This window comes from Canis aureus, chromosome 16 (genome assembly GCF_053574225.1).
Source record: "Canis aureus isolate CA01 chromosome 16, VMU_Caureus_v.1.0, whole genome shotgun sequence".
NCBI lineage: Eukaryota > Metazoa > Chordata > Mammalia > Carnivora > Canidae > Canis > Canis aureus.
Genome location: NC_135626.1, coordinates 41,240,112 through 41,267,976, shown reverse-complemented (window position 1 = coordinate 41,267,976; position 27,865 = coordinate 41,240,112). Strand labels below are relative to the sequence as shown.

General features: G+C 39.4%; 1 protein-coding gene across 11 annotated transcripts in view; it reads left to right on the top strand.

Annotated features, from left to right (window-relative positions):
* The window catches only part of BRCA1 (BRCA1 DNA repair associated), a 66,808-nt gene that overhangs the window by 8,263 nt on the left and 30,680 nt on the right, over positions 1 to 27,865 (top strand). For 9 of the 11 annotated variants that reach the window (XM_077853391.1, XM_077853389.1, XM_077853386.1 and 6 more), the window contains 10 exons: positions 1,764 to 1,817; positions 10,624 to 10,701; positions 12,626 to 12,714; positions 13,508 to 13,647; positions 14,626 to 14,728; positions 15,726 to 15,771; positions 17,308 to 17,381; positions 17,990 to 21,433; positions 21,822 to 21,910; positions 26,752 to 26,923. In XM_077853391.1, the coding sequence (XP_077709517.1) occupies positions 1,764 to 1,817; positions 10,624 to 10,701; positions 12,626 to 12,714; positions 13,508 to 13,647; positions 14,626 to 14,728; positions 15,726 to 15,771; positions 17,308 to 17,381; positions 17,990 to 21,433; positions 21,822 to 21,910; positions 26,752 to 26,923 (4,289 nt within the window). The remainder of the gene's footprint in view (positions 1 to 1,763; positions 1,818 to 10,623; positions 10,702 to 12,625; positions 12,715 to 13,507; positions 13,648 to 14,625; positions 14,729 to 15,725; positions 15,772 to 17,307; positions 17,382 to 17,989; positions 21,434 to 21,821; positions 21,911 to 26,751; positions 26,924 to 27,865) is intronic. The other 2 variants (XM_077853393.1, XM_077853395.1) reach the window with 1 other exon arrangement.

Here is a 27,865-nt window from a genome sequence, read left to right as displayed (position 1 = left end):
TTGAATCCTGATCTAAATGTAATTATTAAATTTTAAGAGACAGTGAGGGAAAATGGAATGTTGTAATATCAGATGACATTAAGGGAAATAATTATTTTTATTTATTTACTTATTTATTTTTAAAGATTTTATCCATTTATTCATAAGAGACACACAGAGAGAGAGAGAGAGGCACAGACACAGGCAGAGAGAGAAGCAGGCTCCACGCAGGGAGCCCGACATGGGACTTGATCCCGGGTCTCCAGGATCACATCCTCAGCTAAACCGCTGAGCCACCTGGGCTGCCTGGAAATAATAATTTTTAAAAAGTTTATTTATTTGAGAGAGAATGTGGCAGGGAGGCACAGAAGGGGAGAGAGTCTTAAGCAGACTCCATGCTGAGTACAGAGCCTGACGTGGGGCTCAATCTCATGACCCTGAGACCAAAGCCTAAGCTGAAACCAAGAATTGGACACTTAACTGACTGTGCCATCCAGGTACCCCTAAAGGAAATTATTTTTTGAGAGTAATAATGGTTTCATGGTCATCTTAAAAATATCTTGGTCTATTTATTTATTTATTTATTTATTTATTTATTTATTTATTTATGATTTTATTTATTTATTCACGAGAGACACAGAGAGAGAGGCAGAGACATAGACAGAGGGAGAAGCAGGCTCCCTGATCCTGGGACTCCAGGTTCATGCCTCAGGGCGTCTGCCCTGAGCCCAAGGCAGACGCCCAACTACTGAGCCATCCAGGCATCCCTATCTTTGTTTTCTTTAAAATATGTTCTGAAAATATGGATAAAATGAATGACTCTTGGGTTTTTTTTTTTTTTTTTAAGATTTTATTTATTTATTCATGACAGACACACAGAGAGAGGCAGGGACACAGGCAGAGAGAGAAGCTAGCGCCTCGCAGGGAGCCTGATGCAGGACCCGATCCCGGTTATCCAGGATCAGGCCCTGGGCTGAAGCCGGCGCTAAACCACTAAGCCACCCGGGCTGCCCCTTGGGATTTTTTTTAAATAATCTGGAGTTTAGCCAGGTGTTCTTTTTTTTTTTTTTTTTTTTTTTTAGCCAGGTGTTCATATGGATTTAATAAGACTGGCTTTGGAAAAAAAAAAAAAAAAAAGACTGGCTTTGAGTCAATAATCATTGTAACTGAGTGATGGCACATGGAGTTCATTTTACTATTTTACTTGTGTGAATGCTTGAAGTTTTCTGTATTAAGAAACTTAAGGGGTGCCTGGCTGGCTCAATCCGTAGAGCACATGCAGCTCTTCATTATGAGTTTGATCCCCACATTGGGTGTAGAGATTACTCTTAAAAAATAAATAAAAAGACAGTCACACGCAAAAAAAAAAAAGTTCTGTGAGGGAATTCAAAAGAAATAAAAGAAGTTTGTTGTCTTCATGGAGTGTAAAGTTTAGTTAAAATATAGGATGTCCCTCCCCAAAGATAGCTAAAAAAAAAATTGTATCAATGAAAAGTAGTTAATGTTGGCTAACCTTTTAAATGCTAAAGATAATAGAGAGTAATGAAAAGAGTTATAAATTCTGTTTTGATAGCTGAAAGCTCAGGAAAATAAGGATCATATTCTCTGCTCTATTTTTGGCTCCTAAGTGCAGCGGATGTTTAATAAATATTTATTATATGAATTTAAAGCCGTACTTTGACTCAGTTGTCGCAGCTTAAAGTTGTGCTTGTTTACCAAGAATGTATTTATTTTGAAATGAATTACTGAGGCTTCTTTCTTTTTTTCCCCCCCTATCCTTCTAGTCTGGAGTTGATCAAAGAGCCTGTTTCTACAAAGTGTGATCACATATTTTGCAAGTAAGTTTGAATGTTTGATGTGGCTCCATTATTAGCTTTTGTGCCACAACACAGGAAATATCTAATTTTAGAGAAGCTTTAGCTACTAAGGTTAAGTGAATAAGAAAAATCTAACTCTGTAATTCTGCCTCAGAGTACTTAGCAAGCCATCGGAAGTCAGTTGTAACCATAGTTCCTGGGAAAATATTGGCATATTTAACTGGTGGGCTATGAAATCATTTTGCACAGTTGTTTGTTTTTGTGTCCATGGGTGAAAGTAGATTGCAAGCTATTGTGCAATAAGTAAATTGTGCTTCAGCCTTCCTGGTTTCCCCTTTCTGTTTTTTCTGTCTGTTCCTCTGCTTTCTCCCTTGTAAGGTTCAATGTTTGCCGGCTTCGTAATCCCCTGTGAAGCAAGGCGAGCATCTGATAGCAGTTTATAGTTAGGCTGAAATTCATTCATACCAACGATTCAAGTTATATTTACATTTTTAAGGATCTTGCCTTTTGAAAATGTTTCTTGATGAAAGAATTTGGGTGATTTGAGAACACCTACCAAATGATTAGAACAAGGGGGAGGTTCTATCCTCTCCCTGTTGTTAGGCTGTGATTGAGACTTGCTCTGAATGCCAACTAATCGGTTTTTAGGTATTTTTCCTTTTTTTTAATTGGAAAAGCAAGCCCATGTCCATGGTAATGAGTTTACTAGCACAAAAGGTTATATGATGCAGAGCCTGTTTCCCTCCTATCCCAAGACCACTGCTTCTCCCTTCCCTCCATCTCCACACACAACATGGAGCTCAAACGTCCAACCTGGTGATCAAGAGTTGCATGCTCTGCTGACTGAGCCCTCAGGAATTTTTATTTATTTATTTATTTTTAGGAATTTTTTAAATTCAGGAGTTTTTAACTTGGGGTTTGTTAATGATTTTCATGACCGTCCAAGAGTTATATTCAGTTTTATTTTTTAAAGATTTTATTTATTTCATGAGAGACACACAGAGAGAGAGAGAGAGAGGCAGAGACATAGGCAAAAGGAGAAGCAGGCTCTATGCAGGAAGATCCTGGGACTCGATCCTGGGACTCCAGGATCATGCCCCAGGCTGAAGACCGGAGCTAAACCGCTGAGCCACCCGGGCTGCCCTATATTCAGTTTTAAATTTAATTGTATTAAAAGCTCTAGGCATGTGCAGTTTTCTGGGAAAGACAGCCCATAAGTTTCATCGGATTCTTAGAATGTTTCCATAACATAAAAAACGTGAAGAGCTTCTGTAATAAGGATACTGAGAACTGGCTGAAACTGAAGGACACCTGTTCCCTCTGGAGGGATATCTGAACACAAGTCTACCAGCTAGCTGGCCCCTTCCTTCCTCTGAATTCTACCTTATTCTTCCTATTCATCTGTCCCAACAAGGGATGGAGCCCATTCCCACTGCCTCTCACCCCTTTCCCATGCCACTCCACTGTCCTAGGTCTGCTCCCATGATTTTCTTTCTGATTCCTGAGGCCCTTCTCACCATTGGGTACCAAGGTAGCACAGCATTATCACTCTGCTTTTTTTTTAGTTTAAAAAAAAAAAAAGAATTTTTAGTTTTTTGGCCGCTGGAGGGAAGCTTCTCAAACTGTTGTGGTATAGAACTGGCTTCTTTAAGATTGATACTTTTGTAAAAAAAAAAAAAAAATTTAAGTTTCAGAATTGGAGTGCCTGGGTGGTTCAGTTGGTTAAGCAGCTGCCTTTGTCTCAGGTCATGATCCTGGAGTCCTGGGATTGAGTCCTGCTCAGCAGGGAGCCTGGTTCTCCCTCTCCCTCTGCCCCTCTTACCACTTGAGCTCTTTGTTTCTCTCTGTCAAATAAAATCTTTAAAAAATAAATTAATTAAGTCCCAGGATTTAAAAAGTTCTAGATAGATGAAAATTAACTTTTTAAATGCTGGGACTTTCACTGTTTCTTTATGAGAATCTTTCTGAAATCTACTGTATGCTTTCCTGTAGCCTTGAGTAATGAATATATAATGTTAAAGTGAGTAAAAAAAGAGATTATATTGTGAACATTCATTACTTTAGAGCTTGTGGAAGAAGGAAATTACAGGCAGAGTAAATAATATGAGCAAAGGTATGAAGAAAAGGAAGTAGACTGTCATGGGGGAGGGGAGAAACTAACTTTGCATACACATATAGGAGTTGTGTTGGAAGAGGAAGGAGCCCTCAGGGGGGAGAGGACATTTTGCAAGTGAAAGAAAGTCCAGGAGGAGACGGGAAGAAGGGATTGGAAATAGCAAATAGATGCAAGAAAGAGTTCTTCTTTATGAACAGTAATGAAGGAAGAGGACAGTGATTCTGGACAAAATTCTGCAAGATTTTGAGGTAGGGTAGGGAGGTTGTTGAGAGAGTTTGAGCTCGATGAAGTTGGAGGTGGAGACAGCTATTGAGACCAAGAGGGTTAAGGTTGGTAACTGTGGGAGACTGAGAAAGGCTTGTGTCTCCCGATATGGAGAGTATGATCAGCAGAAGAACCAGCAGTATTTTAAATGGTATATTAAAATCAAAGGTTTAGCATAATGCCTATATGTTCGATTGACTTTTTCATGCAATCTCCTCTGTAATACCTCTGTAATCTGAGTAACACCTTGATCTCTGTGATGGCAAAGCTGGGGGAAAGACTCAGCATTAATTGTATTCATCGTATTTCCTTGGGATGAATTCTAATTGCTAATGATAAAGCCGCTTTATTAACTAGGGGGAGCTTCTAGTTTTGAAATCTTTCCTGAGACACACAAAAAAGATAAGAGTACCAATCTATGAAAAAATTACTTAGGCCATCCCACGTGTTAGCTTGTAGTTTCTACACAACAAATGAAATGTGTAATACTTTTTGGAAGGTCTAGAACCACATCATCCAAAAGAGATATGATAGCCATAAAAGTAACTTAAATTTTCTGCTAGTCTCATAATTAAAAAGAAAGAGTGCAGTTGTCATTGCATATTTGTATATTTTAATTATCAAATTCTGTCATTTCTTAATATAAGCAATATATGTTTTTAAGATTTTATTTATTCATGAGAAACACAGAGAGGCAGTGACATAGGCAGGGAGAAGCATGCTTCCCCTGGGGAGCCTGAAGCAAGACATGATCCCAGGACTATAGGATCACTACCTAAACCAAAGGCAGAGATGCTCAACCCCTGAGCCACGCAGGCGCCCCATCAATATATAATTATTAATGAGATATTTGATATTTTTTGCAGTAAGTTTCCAAAAACTCATGTTTTTCCATGCCTCTGGTACATCTTAGTTCTAACTAGCCACATTTCAAGTGCCCAGCCACACATAGCTAGTGGCTGCTGTATTAGACAATATAGCACCAAGAACTTACTTCTCAAAGAGGCATTCATGGGCCTGTAGCAACCACATCTCATAGGAACTTGCTAGAATCTCAGCCCTACCCCAAACATACTGAATCAGAATCTATATTTTATTTTATTTTATTATTGCTATTTTTTAAGCATTTTATTTTCAAGTAATCTCTATATCCAACATGGGGCTCGAATTTACAACCCCGAGATCAGGATTTGCAAGTTCTACCAACTGAGTCAGCCAAGTGCCCCAGAATCTGCATTTTAACAAGAGTCAAGAAATTCTTCTGTACATGAGAGTTTGAAAAGCAGTGGGAGCATGAAAGGAATTGTTGCCATTTATTCTTTTTTTTTTTTAAGATTTTATTTGACAGTGCTGGGGTGCCCGGGTGGCTCAGCGGTGGAGCGCCTGCCTTGGGCCGGGGGCGTGATCCTGGAGACCCGGGATCGAGCCCCGCATTGGGCTCCCTACAGGGAGCTTGCTTCTCCCTCTGCCTGTGTCTCTGCCTCTCTCTGTGTCTCTCATGGATAAATAAAATATTTTTTTTAAAAAAAGAAGATTTTATTTGACAGTGCAAGAGAGAACAAGCAGGGGGAAAGGTAGAAGCAGGCTCCCTGTTGAGCAAAGAGTCTGATGTGGGGCTCAATCCCAGGACCCTGAGATCACCTGAGCCGAAGGCAGACAGTTAACCAACTGAGCTACCCAGTCACCCCTATTGCCACTTTTTTTTTGTTTTGTTTTAATGATAGTCACAGAGAGAGAGAGAGAGGCAGAGACACAGGCAGAGGGAGAAGCGGGCTCCATGCACCGGGAGCCCGATGTGGGACTCGATCCCGGGTCTCCAGGATCGCGCCCTGGGCCAAAGGCAGGCACCAAACCGCTGCGCCACCCAGGGATCCCCCTATTGCCACTTATTCTTTAGATTTTATCTTTTTAAGTTAAAATGCTTTATATGATGATGTTAGACGCTATCTGTCCTTTACTGGGTTTGGGGGATTGTAAAAAGATGGGGAATGAAGAATGCAAAAACTATCCACTCTGAAAAGCGGAGCCCCTGGATGGCGCAGTCAGTTGGGCGTCAGACTCTTGGTTTCATCTAGGTCGTGAGATCCAGCCCCACAACCAGCTCCATGCTAAGCCTGGAATCTACTTGAGATTCTCTTCTCCCTCTACCCACCTCCCCACCCCCTGCTGCACTTATGTGTACTTATATGCACATGTGCTTTCTTTCTCTCTTCCGGTCTTTATTTCCTTTAACTAGGGACCATATTGGTTCATGATTTTAGCTCTTTTCAGAGGAATCCAGGGTACCCAATGTAATTGTAGGAAGCCAAAAATCATCCTGCCCTTATTTTGCCCAGACTTAGAACTATTAATTTATTGCTTCTTGCCAGGATAGATTTGGACCAGCAGCTCAAAATTAAATGAATTTCCATAATATTGTTAACCTGCTCAGGGTACAGAAGTGCCCAGAAATGAGTACTCTGAAAGTACCCCCCAAATTAGTTTGTGTCACTGTAATTTTACTGTTTCTTTAAAAATCTGACACCACCCTTCATAAAACATAGTACTTTGGCTTAAAATATGTATTGTCTTTCCTTAAGCTTTGGGCTTCAGAAATTGGAAGAGGCTGAGAACTTGGAGTGCCTGACTGGCTCAGTTAGTAGAGCATATGACTCTTGGTCTTGGGGTTGTAAATTTGAGCCCTATATTGGGTGTAGGGATTACTAAAAAATGCAATCTTAAAAAAAAAGAAGAAAACTCAGACATTTTTACTAAGAACCTCGTGTAGAACTTATATATGTGTGCTCTCATTTAATTGGAGCATCACATAGGCTCCCCAGAGCTCTAAACAGAATTTAACAAATTATTCTCAGCCCTGAAAGATATACCAGTGTTCTGTTGGTCTGTTGGTACTTTGCTTAGCTTAGTCTTTTCAAGTCATGTACAAGTTCATTTTTTCTTTTGAGTTGAGTTAACAACCTTGAGGTATCTGTTCTTTTTCTAGCATAAGGAAAGATTGAAACCTGTATCTTGGTTGATCTCTACTTACCTAGTTCCCCTGAATTATTTGTGTAATTGTTGTATGGGCTATAACACTTTAACATAGCTTGTCACTCTATGGCTTAGGTACTGTGTGTTGTAGTACTCTGTTCAGGAGATTCCCTCTATCCCTCCTATGAACTGTTAAATTGTACCATTTGCCATTATAATGCATTGATGCCTCCAAGGGCCATTATGGTAGAGTATAGGTAGGATTTGCATCTTCTCAGAGTGGTAGCCTAGTCAGTGGCTCTTTAAAGGGGATTTATATACAATACAAGTAGCTTTTTGATACCCGTGTCCCCTACACTATAGAACTGTTGTTGAGCACAACATGGTCAGTAAGCATCTGTATAGGTAAAGAAGGACCCTAGTCTCCTTGACCATATACCTGGGGCCTGTCTGTACTGTAAAATGAAGATAATACATCAGGATTGTTGTATAGATTAAGAGATGACTTGGCCAATAAAAAGTGCTCTCTGTGTCTGCTGGCTCACCATTCCCACTGCCTTTTCCTTTGTGGTTCTTTTCACTGCTAACATCTGCTCCCTGCCCCCTGCCCTAGTCACCTCCTCCACCAGAATATTCTGTTCTTTATGATGGCAGGGATTTTATTTTGCTTTTCCGCTGAATCTCCCATATCAAGAACAGTATTGGAAATGTAATAAAGATCAGTGTTATGAGTGAATCCCCGCTTATAATTATCATCCCCACAGTTATCTCTACTGCTCCTTTCCCTTTTTTCCTTTCTACCTTTCTTCCCTCAGGGAAAAGACTTTTGTCTTCCTAAGGGAACATAGATCTTTATAGACACCATCAGTCAATGGGAATGGTATATATATATATTTTTTTAATTTTTTTTTTAAGGAAGCAGACTTACTAGAATATGTTGCATGTGTCCTTCATGTCTTCTTAGCCATATTCACTGTCTGAGACAACCACCAGAATTGTTCTCCATCCAGTGCTACTGTAAAAACCCACCTGTCTCAGAACGCTGGAGCCTTATTCATTCCTTAGACTTCTAGTGAGCAACTTGGTTATGCCAGATGCCACAGCACATGTTGTGAATATGAAAATGAGTACATTTTCTCCCTGCCTTGAGCTTTTAAAAACATTTTTATTGAAATGTAATTTACATGCTATAAAATTCACCCATGTTAAATATATAGTTCAGGGTTGTTTGTTTTTAGTATATTCACAGTTGTGCAACCATCACTATAATCTAAGTTTCGAAAATTTTCATCACCCAAAAAAGAAGACCTATACCAAGAAGCCCCATTCCCCCCTCCTACGTCCTCTTTTGCAATCACAAATCTCTATAGATTTGTCTATTCTGGATGTTTCATGTAAGTGGAATCATACAATATATGGCCTTTTGTGTCTGACTTCTTTCACTAGGCATGATGTTTTCAGAGTTCATCCATATTGCAGCATATATCAATAGTTTGTTTTTTTATGGGTGAATAATATTCTATTGTGGATATACCACAATTTGTTTATTCATTCATCAATTGATTTCTGCTTTTTGGCTATTATGGGTAATGCTGCTATGAACATTTGTGTACAAGTTTTGGGTGGATTTATATTTTTATTTCATTTCTTCTGGGAAGAACTCTTAGGAACAGACTTATAAAGTCATATGGTAATTCTGTGTTTAAAATTTTGAGGAACTGCCAAATTTCCAAAGCAGCTGTATTGTTTTATATTCCCACCAGCAATGAATGAGGATTTCAGTTTCTCCACATCTTCTGCAGTATTTATTTTTTATTATGGCCATCCTAGTAGATGTAAAGTAACATCTCATCATGGCTTTGGTTTGCATTTTCCTAATGGCTAATAATATTGAGCATCTTTTCATGTGTTTATTGACCATTTGTATATCTCCTTTGGAGAAAATTAAAATCCTTTGCCTATTTTTTAGTTGGGTTATTTCTCTGTTATTGAGTTGTAAGAGTAATTTATATATCCTGGATACAAGTCTCTTACGAGGTATGTGATTTGCAAATATTTCTCCCATTCTGTGGATTGGCCCTTCACTTTTGTTGTTTTAAGATTTTGAGAGAGAGGGCAGCCTGGGTGGCTCAGAGGTTTAGCACCGCCTTTGGCCCAGGGCCTGATCCTGGGGACCCGGGATCGAGTCCCACGTCGGGCTCCCTGCATGGAGCCTGCTTCTTCCTCTGCCAGTGTCTCTGCCTCTCTATTGCTCTGTGTCTCTCATGAATAAATAAAATCTTAAAAAAAAAAAAAAAAAAAAAGATTTTGAGAGAGAAAGAGAGAGAATGAGCGAGCACAGCCAGGGGGAGGAGCAGAGGGTGAGGGAGAAGCAGACTCTGCTAAGCAGGGAGTCCAATATGGGGCTTGATCCCAGGACCCTGAGATTATGACCTGAGTCAAAGGCAGACACTTAACTGAGCCACCCAGGCACCCCTGGCCTTTTACTTTCTTCATGGTATTAATAGTAGCACAAAAGTTTTTAAGTTTGATTTAGTCCAATGTATCTATTTTTTCTTTGTGCATTTAAGAAATCACTGCTTAACCTAGGTCACAAAGGTTTATAGTTTTAGTTCTCACATTTAATTCTGTGACCCATTTTGAATTAGCTTTTTTGGATTGTGTGCATTAGGAGAAGCTAGCTTTTTTTTCTTTTTTTTTTTTTTAAGATTTTATTTATTTATTTATGAGAGACACAGAGAGGCAGAGACATAGGCAGATGGAGAAGTAGGCTCCCCACAAGGAGCCCGATGTGGGACTCTATCCAGCATACTGTGATCACGCCCTGGGCCAAAGGCAGATGCTCAACCTCTGAGCCACCCAGGTGTCTCAGAAGCTAGCTTCTTTTTGCATATGACTGTTTGGTTGTCCCAGCACTGTTTGTTGATAGACTATTCTTTTTCCATTTCATTGTTTTTTTCTATTTCATTGTCTTTTCAACAATGAAAATCAATTAGCCTTAGATGCATGGGTTTTTCTGTACTCTCAGTTTTGTTTCATCGTTGTATAAGTCTGTCCTTATGCCAAGACCATGCTGTCTTGATTTACTATAGCTTTGTAGTAATATGTGGAGTTTTTAAACTAATTATAATCACTTTACTTAAAGTATTTACTATTTCTATTTGATTATGCAGCATGAAATAATTATGAATATATCATTAAATATGCCATATTAACTTTTTAATAAGTTGTATTTGATCATAACAGCCATATGCATGTAAGCTCAGTTTTCATAGATCATTGCTTATGTAGTTTGGTTTTCTGCTTATGCAGCATCTAAAAATGATTAAAGCCATTGGTTGCAATTCACCTGCTGTTGCCTTTAAAATGGCTCTTAAGGGCAGTTGTGAGATTATCTTTTCATGGCTATTTGCCTTTTGAATACTATCTACAAAAAAAAGTAACTTGAACTGTTCTTTCATTCTTTATAATTTATAGATTTTGTATGCTGAAACTTCTCAACCAGAGGAAGGGGCCTTCACAGTGTCCTTTGTGTAAGAACGATATAACCAAAAGGTATCTAATTTGGGTGGTAATGGGAGGTTGGGCATGACAGCGGGGAAAAGTAGAAATTCCTTTATGACAGAGCTGGTATTTCTATCAAACTATTCATCAGTAGAAAAATGTATAAACGGGTGTTCCGCTGACAGTAAATTATTTCCGAAGTCATTTTCTTGAAAGTTTTATGGTAAGTCTGTCTTATGAAGGTATTAGTAATTCATTGCCTCTTTCTAATGCTTCTGAGTGACGTAAGAACATACAGTTTTGTTTTGTTTTGTTTTTTAAGATTTTATTTATTTATTTTTTTGAGAGAGAGAGTGCGCACAAGAGAGCGCAAGCAGGGGTGAGGGAGAAGCAAGCTCCTCATGGAGCAGGGAGCCCAACGTGGGGCTTGATCCCAGGACAGTAGGATAATGACCAAAGCTAAAGGTAGCCACTTAACCAACTGAGCCACTCAGGTGCCCCAAGAACCTGCAGTCTTATCTAAAGTAGGACCATACCATTCTGCCCTTCTTGTCTCCAAGTCCTGCTTTTATTTTTCTTTCTTGCACTTCTTTCTACTTATACACATATGGTGTGTTTATACATCATGGGTCCCTTCCACTGGGATGTTAGGACACTGGCTTTTTCTGTCTCAGTCAATGCTGTTTTTTTCAGCATTGTTTGGCACATAGTAGTCACTCAGAGATTTAAAGGAATAAATGAATTATATTGTCCTACAACTTTCCTAAACCAAAATCTCTTGGACATTATCATCTATGATGTGGGAAACAAAGGCAGAAGAAAAATTACTAGAATTTCCTTATTACTTAGAGCCCATTGACAAGTCCTTGAAACAGGCAGAGTGATATTCCTCTAGGGACTCAGCTGCCTCCATGTTGACACTTTTCTAAGGGCAAAAGGCAATGTTAGCCTGATTCCCAGGATCCTGTAGGTCTACTTTAACATTGAAATTCCTTTGGAAATTTCCTTATCTCTAGCAGGGATAAATCTCCTTATCTCTACCCCCACAAGACACATGTTGGTAAACACCCCCCAAGCATATGACCCACCGATATACATCTGAAGGGTCTTATTAGACAGTAATAAATGACCTTTTCCTAAAAATAGCTAGCTTCCTCAGGATCCTGAAAACTTTGCTTCCAAAATACGTTTAGGCTTATGCTGTCCCTAACCGACTTGAAAATCTATAATGGGCCACTCCTCATGACCCCAGTGCTGCTCTTCTTGCCCATGGGTCCTGTCCCCATGTTTTAATAAAACCACCTTTTTGTGATGCTTGGGTGGCTCAGCGGTTGAGCGTCTGCCTTTGGCCCAAGGCATGATCCCGAGATCCGGGATCGAATCCCACATCCGGCTCCTTGCAAGGAGTCTGCTTCTCCCTCAGCCTGTGTCTCTGCCTCTCTCTCTCACTGTGTCTCATGAATAAATAAATAAAAATCTTTAAAACAAAAACACCTTTTTGCACCAAAGACATCAGACATCTCAAGAATTCTTAGCTTTGAACCCTAACATCTTTCCTACATCAGTCTATGTGTGCTTTTGAAGTAATATAATCATTTCACAGAAATCCCTGAGAGCTCAAGTTAGGTTGGGTGGATAGGGTTCGAGTGTTAAGAATGATTAGTCTTCTATGCAGTGGATTTGTATTTACTATGGATTCAGAGTACCACTATTTTAGATAGTTAAGGGCTTTTGATAGACTTGAAAGGACTAAAATATATATTCATATATATATGAAAACAACCAATGCTACCACAGTTTGTTCTGATGTCAACGATGTTTTGATTATAGTGTAACGTCCCTAATAGCTCTGTTCTCTGAATATAATTTTTCTACTGTTGCTACATCTATTTTTTGTTTACACATCTTTCCTTATTTTAGTGTTCTTAAGAAATTAATAATCCTTTGCTGAGTGTGTTTCTCAATTTAATTTCAGGAGCCTACAAGAAAGTACAAGATTTAGTCAACTTGTTGAAGAGTTGTTGAAAATCATTCATGCTTTTGAGCTGGACACAGGATTGCAGTGTAAGTGTTCCACAGCCCCAGCGGCCAGCTCTCAAGGAAGGGGCTGTTCATTAAAACTAAGGAAGTTTTCACAGCTATTCTGTGAATAGGCAGTAAGACCTTTTGGTCTAGGTTAATTTTAACTCTTTATCTCTGAATCATTTTTTATTTATTTTTATTTATTTATTTATTATTTTTTTAAAAGATTTTATTTATTTATTCATAGAGATGCAGAGAGAGAGGGGCAGAGAGAAAAGCAGGCTCCATGCAGAGAGCCTGACGTGGGACTCGATCCAGGGTCTCCAGGATCACGCCCTGGGCTGCAGGCGGCGCTAAACCGCTGAGCCACCGGGGTTGCCCTGTGATTCATTTTTTAAATCATTCCCACTGGTTTCACATATTACCTTATAGGTCCAGAGATGCATATTTTTCACATTTTAGCATCTCCAAAATTGGGAGCAATTTACTACCTCTCGTGTGCTATTGTTAATAGTGTGTTTTCTCTCTAAGTGGCACAGAAAATGATAGTGCATCTTGTATCACTGGTATCTTGGATTCAGTGAAATATGGCATTTGTAGGCAATTTTAGTAGTTTTGAGTTGAGGGGAAAAAAAAGATTAGAAATAATTTTGACGGTCTGTATGTTTCCTAGGAGAATTTCCAAAGTATATTAAACAAACGATAGGTAAGCTTTAATGTATTGTCTTAACAAACCAGAGAGAGCATACACAGGGTTTCTTTTGGTTCTCTGATGCAGTTACTATATTGTTTCTAACCATAACAATAATATTTTTCCTGTGAATTACATTCACAGTTGCAGACAGCTATAACTTTTCCAAAAAGGAAAATAACTCTCCTGAGCATCTAAAGGAGGAAGTTTCTATTATCCAAAGTATGGGCTATCGAAACCGTGCCAAAAGACTTCGACAGAGTGAACCTGAAAACCCTACCTTGGTAATGCCATTTTCATCTATTCTGGTAACATCTCTTCATTGAGCATTGTGAATTAGGGGAGGTGCTGGATGTTCATGGATTTATATAAAAAGTCAGTAAACAAGGTTAGATAGTAAATTAAGTGGTTGGTCAAGAGTTAGAAGAGCTGAGGGAAGGCCCATATACCTAGTGTGGGCAAGAGAGACCTTCTGGCCCCATCCCCTGCTTTTAGTGCTTTATTTCTGATGTTTATCTAAAATAGCCATGAGGTCACTGATGGTCACTGATGGTTTTAAGGTTTGAGTTTGCTAGTTTTTAAAATAACCATCTCATGGCAATTCTCCAGGCATGAGGAAATATATTCTAATTTATTTTCTTTGAAAAGTTGCCTGGGGGGGAAAAATCAGTTTTTACCATTTGAAAATTGCTTCAGCTTAATAGGTATAATTGTCAAAGAAAATTCAGTGATTTGCTCTGTTGTTACTTGGCATTTGCATGAATAATGTAGATCTTAAAAATAATAGTTCTCATCGTACCAGCATTCGTTTTTCAGTAGATGTTGAAAGACTCGAAAAGAAGGAAAGCTTCATCAGAGTAATGCTGCATTTTTATTCTTTGTTGTACTGAATGTTCTTAGGATTGCTGGGTTTTTATTCATACCCCTGTTATCAGATGTGATTGGAAATGTGTACTCAATGAATCTCATTCCCTTTCTATACTATAACAAAATTTTAGCTTCAAACTATGCTTTTCTTCAAAAAAATTGCATCAGAATGTATATTCAGTTTATAAAAGTTTAAAACAACAGAGAGAGGAAAAATATTCAAACCACACATTACATACATTTTGGTTTGTAGTTTGCCAAGTGTTTTTTCTAGGTTCAAATTTTAGCTAATTATGATGGTCTGTTTTGTCCATGGCCTGGAGTTTCTCTTCAAGAAAAGAAACACAGAACTGGTCAGCAATTAGTTGATCATTTTTTACTGTACTGCTTATCAGGAAACCAGTCTTAGTGTCCAACTCTCTAACCTTGGAATTGTGAGATCTCTGAGGACAAAGCAGCAGATACAGCCTCAGAATAAGTCTGTCTACATTGAATTGGGTAAGAGACACAGATTTTGTAAGTTTAGAATAATAGTTGCTGGATTATTGTTTTATAATTATAATGTTTATAATTGTTTTATATGTTTTATAATAATGTTTTGTTATACCAAAAGCCTCATAGCTTATATACAATGGCAAGGAACTTTGGAAAGTGAAAATAAAATAACTTTATTTTTCCAGCCTTATGGTGTATAAAAGACAAGACTCTTATTTTATAGAGAGTAAAAGGAAGACTGTCTGATTATAGCATATATAAACATGCTTTGGAAGATGGAAAATAGGGATAAGAAATAACATGATAGGATAGCCATAGCATTTGGAGGGGTCAAGGATGCACTGTATTAGACTAGGAAGACTTTTAAGAAGAGCTGAGCTCAGTTCAAACAGCTCTTTATAATAGAATGTATTTATAATTGGAAAGAGTGACCCTCGTTGGGCTTTCAAGCACCACCATATATTTACCATAGCACTTATCAGATTCTCCTAAAATGACCTGTGTGTCTTTTCCCTTCTTAAAGATAATAAGTTCTGAGACAACAGGTCTTGTGTCATAAAAATAATCAAAATAACTATAATAGCGAATATTTAGGAGTACTTACCGAGGTCTAGGCACTATTAAGCCTTACTTGCATAATTCATTTAAGGTGCACAGCAAACCCCTGAGGTTGTTAATATTATACTTATTTTATATACGAGCAAATAAAGACACATAGAGCTTAAGACATTTTGCCAAGATAACAAAGCTAGCAAGTGGCAGAGCTCTGATTCAAACTTAGGAATTCTGGTGTCAGAGCCTGTGCTGGTAACCACTTCTCTGTGTTACCTGCCATTTTTATCATTGTACCTGCCATATCATTGTGTCTGCAGATTTTATATATAGTGAATGTGCAGTAATAATTCTTGAATGAATATCTGTTGTGCAACAAGTACATTTATGATGTTAACCCTTTCAACAAAAATCCTTTTATTGATTTGTTATCTGGGGAATTTTTTAGGGTCTGATTCTTCTGAAGATACAGTTAATAAGGCAAGTTCTTGCAGGTGAGTTAAAGAGAGCCTTTATCTGTGAAGCTGGCATTTTTGTGTTTAATTAATAGCAAGGATTAGTATTTAGGCTAGAATCACAGCATTGGAATAGACCTTAAAGGTCCTTTGCTTTTCATAGGTGAGAAAACCTGTCTTGGTAGAGTCTAGAAGAGTTTAGAATAACAGAAGTCTGCTCAGACTTGCTTCCAGCAGATGACTGTGTCTAACTTAGTTCCTCAAGCACAGTAGTATGGGCTCAGTGGTCATTTTGGCTCATGAGAATATTAAAGGACTTCATTTTCAATGCTTTCTCTGTTTCTTAATTCCATCTCTCTCTCAAGTGTTATCTACATAAATTATATAATAATCTACAAACCACCCACCCCCAATTGCTTTACCTGTCAAGTTACTTTCCTTTTTTTTTTTTTTAAGATTTTATTTATTGGGATCCCTGGGTGGCGCAGCGGTTTGGCGCCTGCCTTTGGCCCAGGGCGCGATCCTGGAGACCCAGGATCGAATCCCACGTCAGGCTCCCGGTGCATGGAGCCTGCTTCTCCCTCTGCCTGTGTCTCTGCCTCTCTCTCTCTCTCACTGTGTGCCTATCATAAAAAAAAAAAAAAAAGATTTTATTTATTTATTCATAGAGATGCAGAGAGAGAGAGAGGCAGAGACACAGGCAGAGGGAGAAGCAGGCTCCATGCAGAGAGCCTGACGTGGGACTCGATCCCGGGTCCCCAGGATCACGCCCTGGGCTGCAGGCGGTGCTAAACCGCTGCGCCACGGGGGCTGCCCTCAAGTTACTTTCCTTAGGGATTATTGCTTGACCTAAAGATCTGTGAGAGCTTGCCTGAACTATGGTGGTGCCATTGCCAGTCAGATCTTGTTTGCAAATGTCTTTTTCCTAATCTCTCAATTAGTAGGAAAGGATTTTTAGCTGGAGGAGAAGCACAGCGGCAGTGTTGCATCCTATTGGAGTGTCTGCTCCATCCCAGTGCTCCCTTGGTTTAAGTATCTTTGCTCTTGCATTCTCATTAAAATATACTTTTAAATTATGTTGTTTTATTTCTTTTACTACCTTTGGGCAATTATTTGGCTACCATTTTTTTTTTTTTTAAGATTTTATTTATTCATGAGAGACACAGAGAGAGAGGCAGAGACACAGGCAGAGGGAGAAGCAGGCTCCATGCAGGGAGCCCAGCGTGGGACTTGTCCCGGGTCTCCAGGATCAGGCCCTGGGCTGAAGGCAGGCGCTAAACCGCTGAGCCACCCAGGGATCCCCTGGCTACCATTTAAATTTTAGTCCTGTTGCCCTTCCATAAAGTAGTGTATCTATGCTACTCCTCTGATTTTTGTGACTCTTTTTCCTCAGTCTTTGACCATTTCCCTTTGACTGGAAGTTACTAAAGCAAAGTGTAGGTTTCAAAAAGTGAACCAAATTGATCAGCTTACTGCAATCATACCTAGAAGAGCTAAAATACTTGATCTTGCTCATTTGACAACTCTGAATGTATAACTAGTGTTTCTCATTAAGGTTCTGTCTTTTCTCTATAGTGTGGGAGATGACAAGTTAGAAATCACCTCTCAAGGAGCCAGGGCTGAAGCCAGTTTGAATCCTGCAAAAAAGGGTAATGACAAGACTTCCAACTTAATGGGCACTGAAGAGAAAATGGGTAGATTCCATGCTGTGGTTAGATTATTCTGAAGACCATTTGGGACATTTATAATTCAGAACATCTCTTGGTAGAGTTAGAATATCTTTCTTTCTCAGATGTCATGGTACAGGCTGATCTGTTTCAATGACACAAGGCTGATGTGATTATAATAGTGCCCTATATAATTGGTTGTTGCCTTTTACTTTTAGTTGATGTGTTTGTGTTTCATCTTTTGTACACTGGTATTTAAATATAGGGAGTATGAGTCTGAGGATAGAACAGAGCACTGTATGTCTGATGCTGCTTTTAGTTCACTGTCAGAGGTTAGGGAAATAGGTGTAGTTAAGAATAGAATTCTGGAATTAAAAATCTAAGTGTCTTGAATGGAAATAATGAGAATCTAGATAACTAGGAATTATGTGAAAGTACATGAGCTACATCCTCAGGATTCTTGGTGGTTTATGTGGTTAGTTTCTCCAAAAATAGGTGCTTTATTTCCACTCCCCAAGTTGTATCAAGTGTCCATATTTTTTCATGATAATTCAGTTTTTAAGCACCTTGTTGTTTTTGTATACTTTCAGCTGCTTGTGAATTTTCTGGGGACATAACAAATATTGAACATCATCAATCCGGTAATAAAGATTTGACCACCACTGAGAAGCATGCAACTAAGAAGCATCCAGAAAAGTATCAGGGTATTTCTGTTTCAAACTTGCATGTGGAGCCATGTGGCACAAATACTCATGCCAGCTCATTACAGCATGAGAACAGCAGTTTATTACTCACTAAACACAGAATGAATGTAGAAAAGGCTGAAATCTGTAATAACAGCAAACAGCCTGGCTTAGCAAGGAGCCAACAGAGCAGATGGGCTGAAAGTAAGGAAACATGTAATGATAGGCAGATTCCCAGCACAGAGAAAAAGGTAGTTGTGAATGCTGATCTCCTGTGTGGGAGAAAAGAACTGAATAAACAGAAACCTCCACGCTCTGATAGTCCTAGAGATTCCCAAGATGTTCCTTGGATAACACTGAATAGTAGCATACGGAAAGTTAATGAGTGGTTTTCCAGAAGTGACGAAATATTAACTTCTGATGATTCACATGACAGAGGATCTGAATTGAATACTGAAGTAGGTGGTGCAGTAGAAGTTCCAAATGAAGTGGGTGAATATTCTGGTTCTTCTGAGAAAATAGACTTAATGGCCAGTGATCCTCAGGATGCTTTCATATGTGAAAGTGAAAGAGTCCACACCAAGCCAGTAGGAGGTAATATCGAAGATAAAATATTTGGAAAAACCTATCGGAGGAAGGCAAGCCTCCCTAAGGTGAGCCACACAACTGAAGTTCTAACTATAGGAGCGTGTGCTATAGAACCTCAGACAATGCAAACCCATCCCTTCATGAATAAAGCAGAGCATAAAAGGAGAACTACATCTAGCCTTCATCCTGAGGATTTTATCAAGAAAGTAGAGTTAGGCATTGTTCCAAAGACTCCTGAAAAGCTAATTGAGGAAATCAACCAAATCAAGCGAGATGGTCATGTGATAAATATTACAAATAATGGTCCTGAGAATGAAACAGAAGGTGATTATGTTCAGAAAGAGAAAAATGCTAACCCAACAGAATCATTGGAAAAAGAATCTGCTTTTAGAACCAAAACTGAACCAATGAGCAGCAGGATAAGCAATATGGAACTGGAATTAAATAGCTCCAGTTCAAAAGCACCTAAGAAGAACAGGCTGAGGAGGAAGTCCTCTGCCAGGCACACTTGTGCCCTTGAATTCGTAGTCAATAGAAATCTAAACCCACCTGATCATAGTGAACTACAGATTGAAAGTTGTTCTAGCAGTGAAGAGATGAAGAAACAGCATCTGGACCAAGTACCAGTCAGACACAACAAAACACTTCAGCTCATGCAAGATAAAGAACCTGCAGGTAGAGCTAAGAAAAGTAGTAAGCCAGGAGAACAAATAAATAAGAGACTCGCCAGCCATGCTTTTCCAGAGCTAACTTTAACAAATGTATCTGGTTTTTTTGCTAACTATTCAAGTTCTAGTAAGCCTCAAGAGTGCATCAACCCTGGCCTTCGAAGAGAAGAAATAGAAGAGAGCCGAAGAATGACTCAAGTGTCTGATAGTACCAGAGATCCCAAAGAGCTGGTATTGAGTGGAGGAAGAGGTTTGCAAACTGAGAGATCTGTAGAGAGTACCAGTATCTCATTGGTACTTGATACTGATTATGGTACACAGGACAGTATCTCATTACTGGAAGCTGACACCCTGAGGAAGGCAAAAACAGTATCAAATCAACAGGCGAATCTGTGTGCAACAATTGAGAACCCCAAGGAACCTATCCATGGTTGTTCTAAGGACACTAGAAATGACACAGAGGGTTTTGTAGTTCCATTGACGTGCAAAGATAACCACACTCAAGAGACAAGCATAGAAATGGAAGAGAGTGAACTTGACACGCAGTGCTTACGCAATATGTTCAAGGTTTCAAAGCGTCAGTCATTTGCTCTGTTTTCATATCCAAGAGATCCGGAAGAGGACTGTGTAACAGTCTGTCCCCGCTCTGGGGCCTTTGGAAAACAAGGTCCAAAAGTCACTCTAGAATGTGGACAGAAAGAAGAAAGTCAGGGAAAGAAAGAGTCTGAAATCAGACATGTGCAGGCAGTTCATACAAATGCAGGCTTTTCTGCAGTTAGTCAGAAAGCTAAGAAGCCAGGCGATTTTGCCAAATGTAGCATAAAGGGAGTCTCTCGGCTTTGTCTGTCATCTCAGTTCAAAGGCAAGGAAACTGAACTCCTTATTGCAAATTACCATGGAATTTCCCAAAACCCTTATCATATACCACCACTTTCTCCCATCAGATCATGTGTTAAAACTCTATGTCAGGAAAACCTGTCAGAGGAAAAGTTTGAGCAACATTCAATGTCACCCGAAAGAGCAGTGGGAAATGAGAGAGTCATTCAAAGTACAGTGAGCACAATTAGCCAAAATAACATTAGAGAATGTGCTTCTAAAGAAGTCGGCTCAAGCAGTGTTAATGAAGTAGTTTCCAGTACTAATGAAGTAGGCTCTAGTGTTAATGAAGTAGGTTCCAGTGGTGAAAACATTCAAGCAGAACTAGGTAGAAACCGAGGACCTAAATTAAATGCTATGCTCAGATTAGGTCTTATGCAACCTGAAGTCTGTAAGCAAAGCCTTTCTTTAAGTAATTGTAAACATCCAGAAATGAAATGGCAAGGACAAAGTGAAGGAGCAGTTCTGTCTGTTAGTGCAGATTTCTCTCCATGTCTGATTTCAGATAACCCAGAACAACCTATGGGAAGTAGTCGGTCTTCTCAGGTTTGTTCTGAGACACCTGATGACCTATTAAATGGTGACAAAATAAAGGGAAAAGTCAGCTTTGCTGAAAGTGACATTAAGGAAAGATCTGCTGTGTTTAGCAAAAGTGTCCAGAGTGGAGAGTTCAGCAGAAGCCCTAGCCCTTCAGACCATACACGTTTGGCCCAGGGTTACCAGAGACGGGCCAAGAAATTAGAGTCCTCAGAAGAGAACATGTCTAGTGAGGAGGAAGAGCTTCCCTGCTTCCAACACTTAATATTTGGTAAAGTAACCAACATGCCTTCTCAGTCTACCAGTCACAATGCAGTTGCCGCAGAGGGTCTATCTAACAAAACAGAGGAGAACCTAGACTCATTGAAGAATAGTTTAAGTGACATCAGTAACCAGGTACCGTCAGCAAAGGCATCCCAGGAACATCACCTTAGTGAGGAAGCAAGATGTTCTGGCAGCTTATTTTCTTCACAGTGCAGTGCTTTGGAAGACTTGACTGTAAATACAAATACCCAGGATCCTTTCTCGATGTTTGATCCTACTTCCAAACAAGTGAGGCATCAGTCTGAAAATCTGGACGTTCTGAATGACAAGGAATTGGTTTCAGATGATGATGATGAAAGGGAACCTGGCCTGGAAGAGGATAGTCCTCAAGAAGAGCAGAGTGTGGATTCAGACTTAGGTATTGGAACCAGGTTTTTGTGTTTGCCCCCGTCCATATTATAGAAATGAGCTAACTGTTGATGCCTTGTGGGGGAGCACGTTTTACAAGTTTCCAAGTGCAACTAAAGTCACCACTTAAACTTTACACATATTCCTCTTAAGGTGCCTTTCCTTAAAAGTCCTTTACCCAGCTAGAACATCTCTGTTTGAATGAGATCTGATTGTTGGTAAACTTGTTTCTGGTTCTCATGATTTCCAAGAGGAAATCTGGGTGTCCCAAAACAAGAAGTGTAATCATTTTGCATAACATGAAAGTGAAATTTGTCCTGTCAGTGAGAAAACATGGGTACAGCAAGTTGTGGTATGTGCTGTTTTTACATCTGAAGCTGTTTTTATCATCATTTAAGGTGAAGTGGCATCTGGATATGAGAGTGAAACGAGCCTCTCTGAAGACTGTTCCAGGTTGTCCTCTCAGAGTGATATTTTAACCACTCAGGTAAAAAACGTGTGTGTGTGTGCATGTGCATGTGTATGTGTGTGTGTTGTGTCCTCTGCATTCAATATCATGCATTCCACATCCTGACATTGGCTTGTATCATCCTTTAGAATTAACGGTATAACACTTGTATGTGGTACCTTGCCTCCTCAAAGTAGATTGTAAGCATCTGAACGGAACTCATGCTACCTTTTATTTCTATACACACACACACACACACACACACACACAGACGTATATACTATCTGGCTCACTGTAGAACACTCAATCCTGAATTTAATGAATAACTTAAACCTTCAAAACCAATTTTCCTCATAGCAGAAATACCTATGAAAGTATCAAAGAGAGGGCTATGTTTATTTTTGGGACCAAATTGGAGCCTACAGAGTTCTTTTTCTGTTAGAGACTATCTAGCCTTTTGTTGTTTTCTGGGGATTTCTTTTTGTTCATTCTCTTCTAACCTGCTAGTTGTTTGTTCTTTGGTGCCTGTAAGTCCTCTGTTTTCTTTAAAAAAGAAAGTACACAAATTTACTTCCTGTGTCTTGTGGTCAGGACAATATTGGGGCTACTTATGAAGGGGATAAGAGTATTGTTATATCTACGACATTTGATAATGTGAATGTTTCAGTACTGCAGAAAGAATAGTCTCGGAAAAGCACTCTCTATCACAGCATTTAAAGATTAACACTTCCATACACTTCCATCATCTTCACAGAACAGGTAATAGTAGTTGTCCTGGGACCAGGGAAATAGAAGACTGGGAGAAGGAGAAAGCCCTACTTTTCTCTGAATACCCTTTTGTGCCTTGAATTTTATATCATGTGCTTACATTAATTATGTAAAAGATTCTGTGGGTTACCCAGGAATAATTATTATTAACTTGAGGTACATATTCTTCCATTCTTCTTCATGTATGTGTACAACAGTACACTTTATCTTTAAACATCTTTATCCCTTGTACACTTTATCTTTAAAAAATATTTATCTAATATTCCGTGTACTTACATTATAATGTTTTTTCTATGTCATTAAATTTTCTTCAGTAATTTTTAATTATTGCATTGTATTCCATCTTGGGTAAGCCATGATTTTATTCCACCTATTGCTGACTATGAGGGTTGCGGGTAAGAGACACAGTTTGCTATTATGTACAGTACTATAATAATTTTTTACTTTTAAGTGATCTCTACACCCAACATGGGGCTCGAACTTTCAACCCCAAGATCAAGAGTTGCATGCTCTACTGACTGAGCCAGTCAGGCACCCCTTTAGTAGGATCTTGATAGCTAAATAGTTCCCTGTGTCCCCAGTGGTTTCCTTAGTATAAATTTCTAGAACTGGAATTTTTGGTCTTTGATACATACTGTTAGATTGTTCTTCAGAAATAATGAACACAAAAAAAAAAACAAAAACAAACAAACAAACAAAAAATAATGAACAGCTCTCTTCTAACAACCGTTAATGGTTCCCATTTCCCTGTTCCTTTGCCAACACAAGATCCAATTTTAAAATCTTATAATTCTTGGCATTACTGTGAAAGCTGTAGAAAGAAAAGGCTTATCTTCTGCCCATTTTCTAGGCAGAGCGAATCCCTCTAGAACTGAAACTTGCTGGAGTCAGGAAGAAAGCTTTGAGAGACAGGGACCTGTGTTGTACCCAAGTTGCCACCAGTATTCTCCCCACCTACGGGATTGCCATGGTGACTAAATGAACAAAAAGACTAAGGAGGCCTTTTCTCTGCAACTCTTGTGCTCCTTTCTGAGTGTGGATTTGGGGCTCTGTCATCCTTTCACTGATGCCTTTCACTTTTTTGTCCCTTGTGTTTTAAGGTTGTAGGTTCCAGTTTCTGATTTTTTTTTTTTTTTTAAGATTTATTTATTCATGAGAGGGACACCTGGGTGGCTCAGTGGTTGGGTGCATCTGCCTTAGGCCCAGGACGTGATCCTGGAGTGCCAGGATCAAATCTCCCATTGGGCTCCCTGCGGCAAGCCTGCTTCTTCAAGAACTCTGCCTGTGTCGGTGCTCCTCTCTGTGTTTCTTATGAATAAATATTTTTTTAATTTTTAAATTTTTCTTAAACAAAACAGACTTAAAGTCAGATTTCCTGGCTAACTTAAATCTAGAGTAGCAGAGACAGGCAAAATGATTGAAGCAGAGTCTTTTCCCACTGTTGAAAAGAACTATGAAGTATATAGGAGGGTAGCCCGGGTGGCTCAGCGGTTTAGCGCCACCTTCAGCCCAGGATGTGATCCTGGAGACCCGGGATCAAGTCCCATGTCAGGTTCCCTGCATGGAGCCTGCTTCTCCCTCTGCCTGTGTTTTTGCCTCTCTCTCTCTCTACCTCTCATGAATAAATAAATAAAATCTTTAAAAAAAAAAAGTATATAGGAGATAGAGAAATTCTAATTTGGTACTATTAGTATCTTTTTTTTTTTTAATCCAAGAGCGATGAACTGCATTCATTAACTCATTTCTACATTAAACATTTGCTAAGTATTTACTACATGCTAGGCATTGGGAATACAAAAATGATGAAGGAAGGATTCCTCCCATTGAGAAGGGTCCAGTGTTCCATTTCCATATACTAATGCATTAAAAGTATAAGTGAAGTAATGGGGCGATTGTCTGTTCCTGATAGTAGATGTGGATGGTGGGGACTCCTGAAGGAGTCCACAAATGTGTGTTTTGGAAAGCCCTTTACTTACCAAGTACTTTGCTTTATCAAAAACCTCATTTGAGCTGGGCCTTGAAAGATGAGAAGAATTTTCCCAGGTAGAAAGGGAAGGGAGGCAGCAGTCAAGGCAAAGACACAGAGGCATGAAATGTCCAGAAAGCACAGAGTTTTCCTATATGATGGAAAACAGGGCATATGGATGGTTTAGGGAAGAAACAAAAGATCAGTGTGTGAAAAGCCTTTTGAATGCTATGCTTAGGAATTTGGACTTTATCCTGAGGGCAGTAATGAGTGATAATTACATAGTGTCCAGAAAGTATTAACATCTGAGCAGTGGTATGCCACTAAGGTCCTTATGGAAGAAAGAGGCATGGTAAACATGGCTTTTAAAGAACTTCCACAGTAATGCAGCTGTATTAAAAGAGATCAGAGAAGCATGTTGGGAATATAAAAGAAAAATAGGGCTAATTCCAGAAACACTTAAGAATTAGAATTAAAAAAAAAAAACTCATTAGTAAGCAATTTGGTTTTAGTCTCACAAATGTATCTAGGCAATTACCTACAAGGGAATTTAGTTTATAAAGTAACTCCTTTGAGAAAACCCAAAGTAAAGTTATCTAATTACAGTTTTCCTGTTACTGTTTTTCCTGCTTTTCTAACCTACTTAATGGCCACAGAGAGGTTAGATGTGATGGTCGTGCCAGAAGTGACAGATAGAGCTTCTGAAGCTTAGTAGTTATCTGTGTGTGGTTTACTTCCAGATTTACCGAGGCAGCCCCAGGGCCAGCTGATCTGTTTGATCAGCAACAGAACTACCCACAAGCACCACGTGGTGGCAATGGCGCTGCTGCAGACATTGGCAGCAGGGCAGTCTCAGGGCAGCAGCAGAAGCCTTTTTGACACTGGGAATACATTTTCTGGTCATAAAAGCCTGAAAACTGTGAACTCAGTGTCGCAGGAGAAAGTAAATGGCTTGTTTTTAGTAGAGGGCAAAGTCATTTTCAAGGATCAGAAGCAATGGAGGGTGAAACAGTCTGTTTCCCTGGGGTTCACTGGCAACCACTGATGTTCCTCTACCAGTGATGAGGAAATGTGTGTTTTGGAAAGCCCTTTACTTACCAAGTACTTTGCTTTATCAAAAACCTAAGACTTAGCAAGATTTCTTCTTGAAATAGATAAGTAAGCATCAGCAAGGCGCATAAGCAAGAAGAGCCCATCTCAGCAATTTAGCGCCACCTTCAGCCCAGGGCGTGATCCTGGTGACCCGGGATCAAGTCCCATGTCAGGCTTCCTGCATGGAGCCTGCTTCTCCCTCTGCCTGTGTCTCTGCCTCTCTCTCTGTGTGTCTCATGAATAAATAAATTAAATTAAATAAAATAAGTTAAAACAATTTTTTAAAATTTCTATTAAAAAAAGGCAAGAAGAGCCCATTATCTTGAATTGAAAACAATAACTATCCTTACAGGATTTCCCAGGGCTCTTTCTGCTAGATCCTTCCCTCCAACAGGTGACCTCTAGGTACTCTCTCCGCATCCAGAATGGCAACACCATGAGGGCTCTAATCCTCAGCACTAGAACAGTGCCTCACATATAATAGATGGTCAGCAAATAGTTGTTGAATGAACAAATCGATAAATCAGTGGATTAGCTCTTTGCTCTCTCTTTTTGAAACTAAATGTTTAAAGAATCCCAGAAAAGGAAGAATCCTCACCAGCCAGAAATCCAGATCTCTTATGAGTCCCACAGTACCAAATCTGTGAAACACAGCCTGTGCAAAATGTTAACAGAATCATTCTAATTTTAAATATCATGTGTGAGTACCTTGTTTTTGTGTGTGTGGTTTGTTTTTTGGTTTTTGATTTTTGGGGTTTTTTTGCTTCCTAGCTTTAAAAGAAAATAACCAGCTCTGAAAGGACAAAACAATAAAGCAAGTCTATGTGGGAGAGTTTGAGGAGTTTTTTCCCCACTCTAACATCATTCTGAAGTCATTTCATGGTCATTAATTGCAGGAATATGATTGGATTAAAAAGTGTTCAGCCAGAACTCATAATTCCATACTAGATGATTTCGATTCCCATGTTAAAATTAATTGGTGTGACATATTCTTGCTCTCTGGCAAGTTGCTAAAAGAGTGTGACTTTCTTGGTGTCATTTCTTCTGTTTACAGCAGAGAGATACCATGCAAGATAACCTGATAAAGCTCCAGCAGGAAATGGCTGAACTGGAAGCTGTGTTAGAGCAGCATGAGAGCCAGCCCTCTAACAGCTCCCCTTCCCTTATAGCAGATTCTTGTTCGCCTGAAGATCTGCTGAATCCGGAACAAAACGCATCAGAAAGAGGTTTGTAATATTGGCTAAACTCTGATATGTTAAGCAAAATTCTTCCCCTCCCTAAGCCTTTATCCTTCTAAAAAGTGTGGGCCTGGGGCATCTGGATGACTCAGTCAGTTAAGCCCCTGACTCTTGATTTTGGCTCAGGTCATGATCTCCGGGTCCTGGGATCCAGCCCCACATCTGACTCCATGCTCAGCACAGAGTCTGCTTGTCCTCCCTTTGCTCCTCCCCCTGCTCATGCTCACAAGCACTCACATTCTCTCCCAAATAAATAAAATCTTTAAAAAGTATGGGCCTAATCCAACATTTTATGTTCTTTGCTCAGAATAAGTTTGCTGAATCATTCCATGGGTAATTTTATTTAGAGCCTTGCTTCTGGTCCCTGTTCACAATTTACCTTACAGAGTAACCAAGACCAGTCATGAAGTGTCATTGTCTGACTGAGTACCCACAATGAGGAGATGCTATGAGGAGCCCATAGGAAACTGAATGTGATAGGGAAGACTGGGAATAGGCAACCCTTCATTCCAGAAAGCTTAGAGAAAACAACAGCCCATAGGAAACTGAATGTGATGGGGGAGACTGGGAATAGGCAACCCTTCATTCCAGAAAACTTAGAGAAAACAACAGACCTTGAAACAGTCATGTCAGGTCCTGAAGCCCTATCTATCTATCTATCTATCTATCTATCTATCTATCTATCTATCTATTTAAAGATTTATTTATTCATGAGAGACACAGAAAGAGAGAGGCAGAGACATAGGCAGAGGGAGAAATAGGCTCCTCAAAGGGAGCCCAATGTGGGACTCAATCCCAGATCCCAAGATCATGCCCTGAGCTGAAGGCAGATGCTCAACCACTGAGCCACCCAGGGGTCCCACCAAAGCACTATTTAACGTGCCTTCTGGTTTTGAGAGAGAGAAAGATGTCCTAAGTGTTAGGAATTGT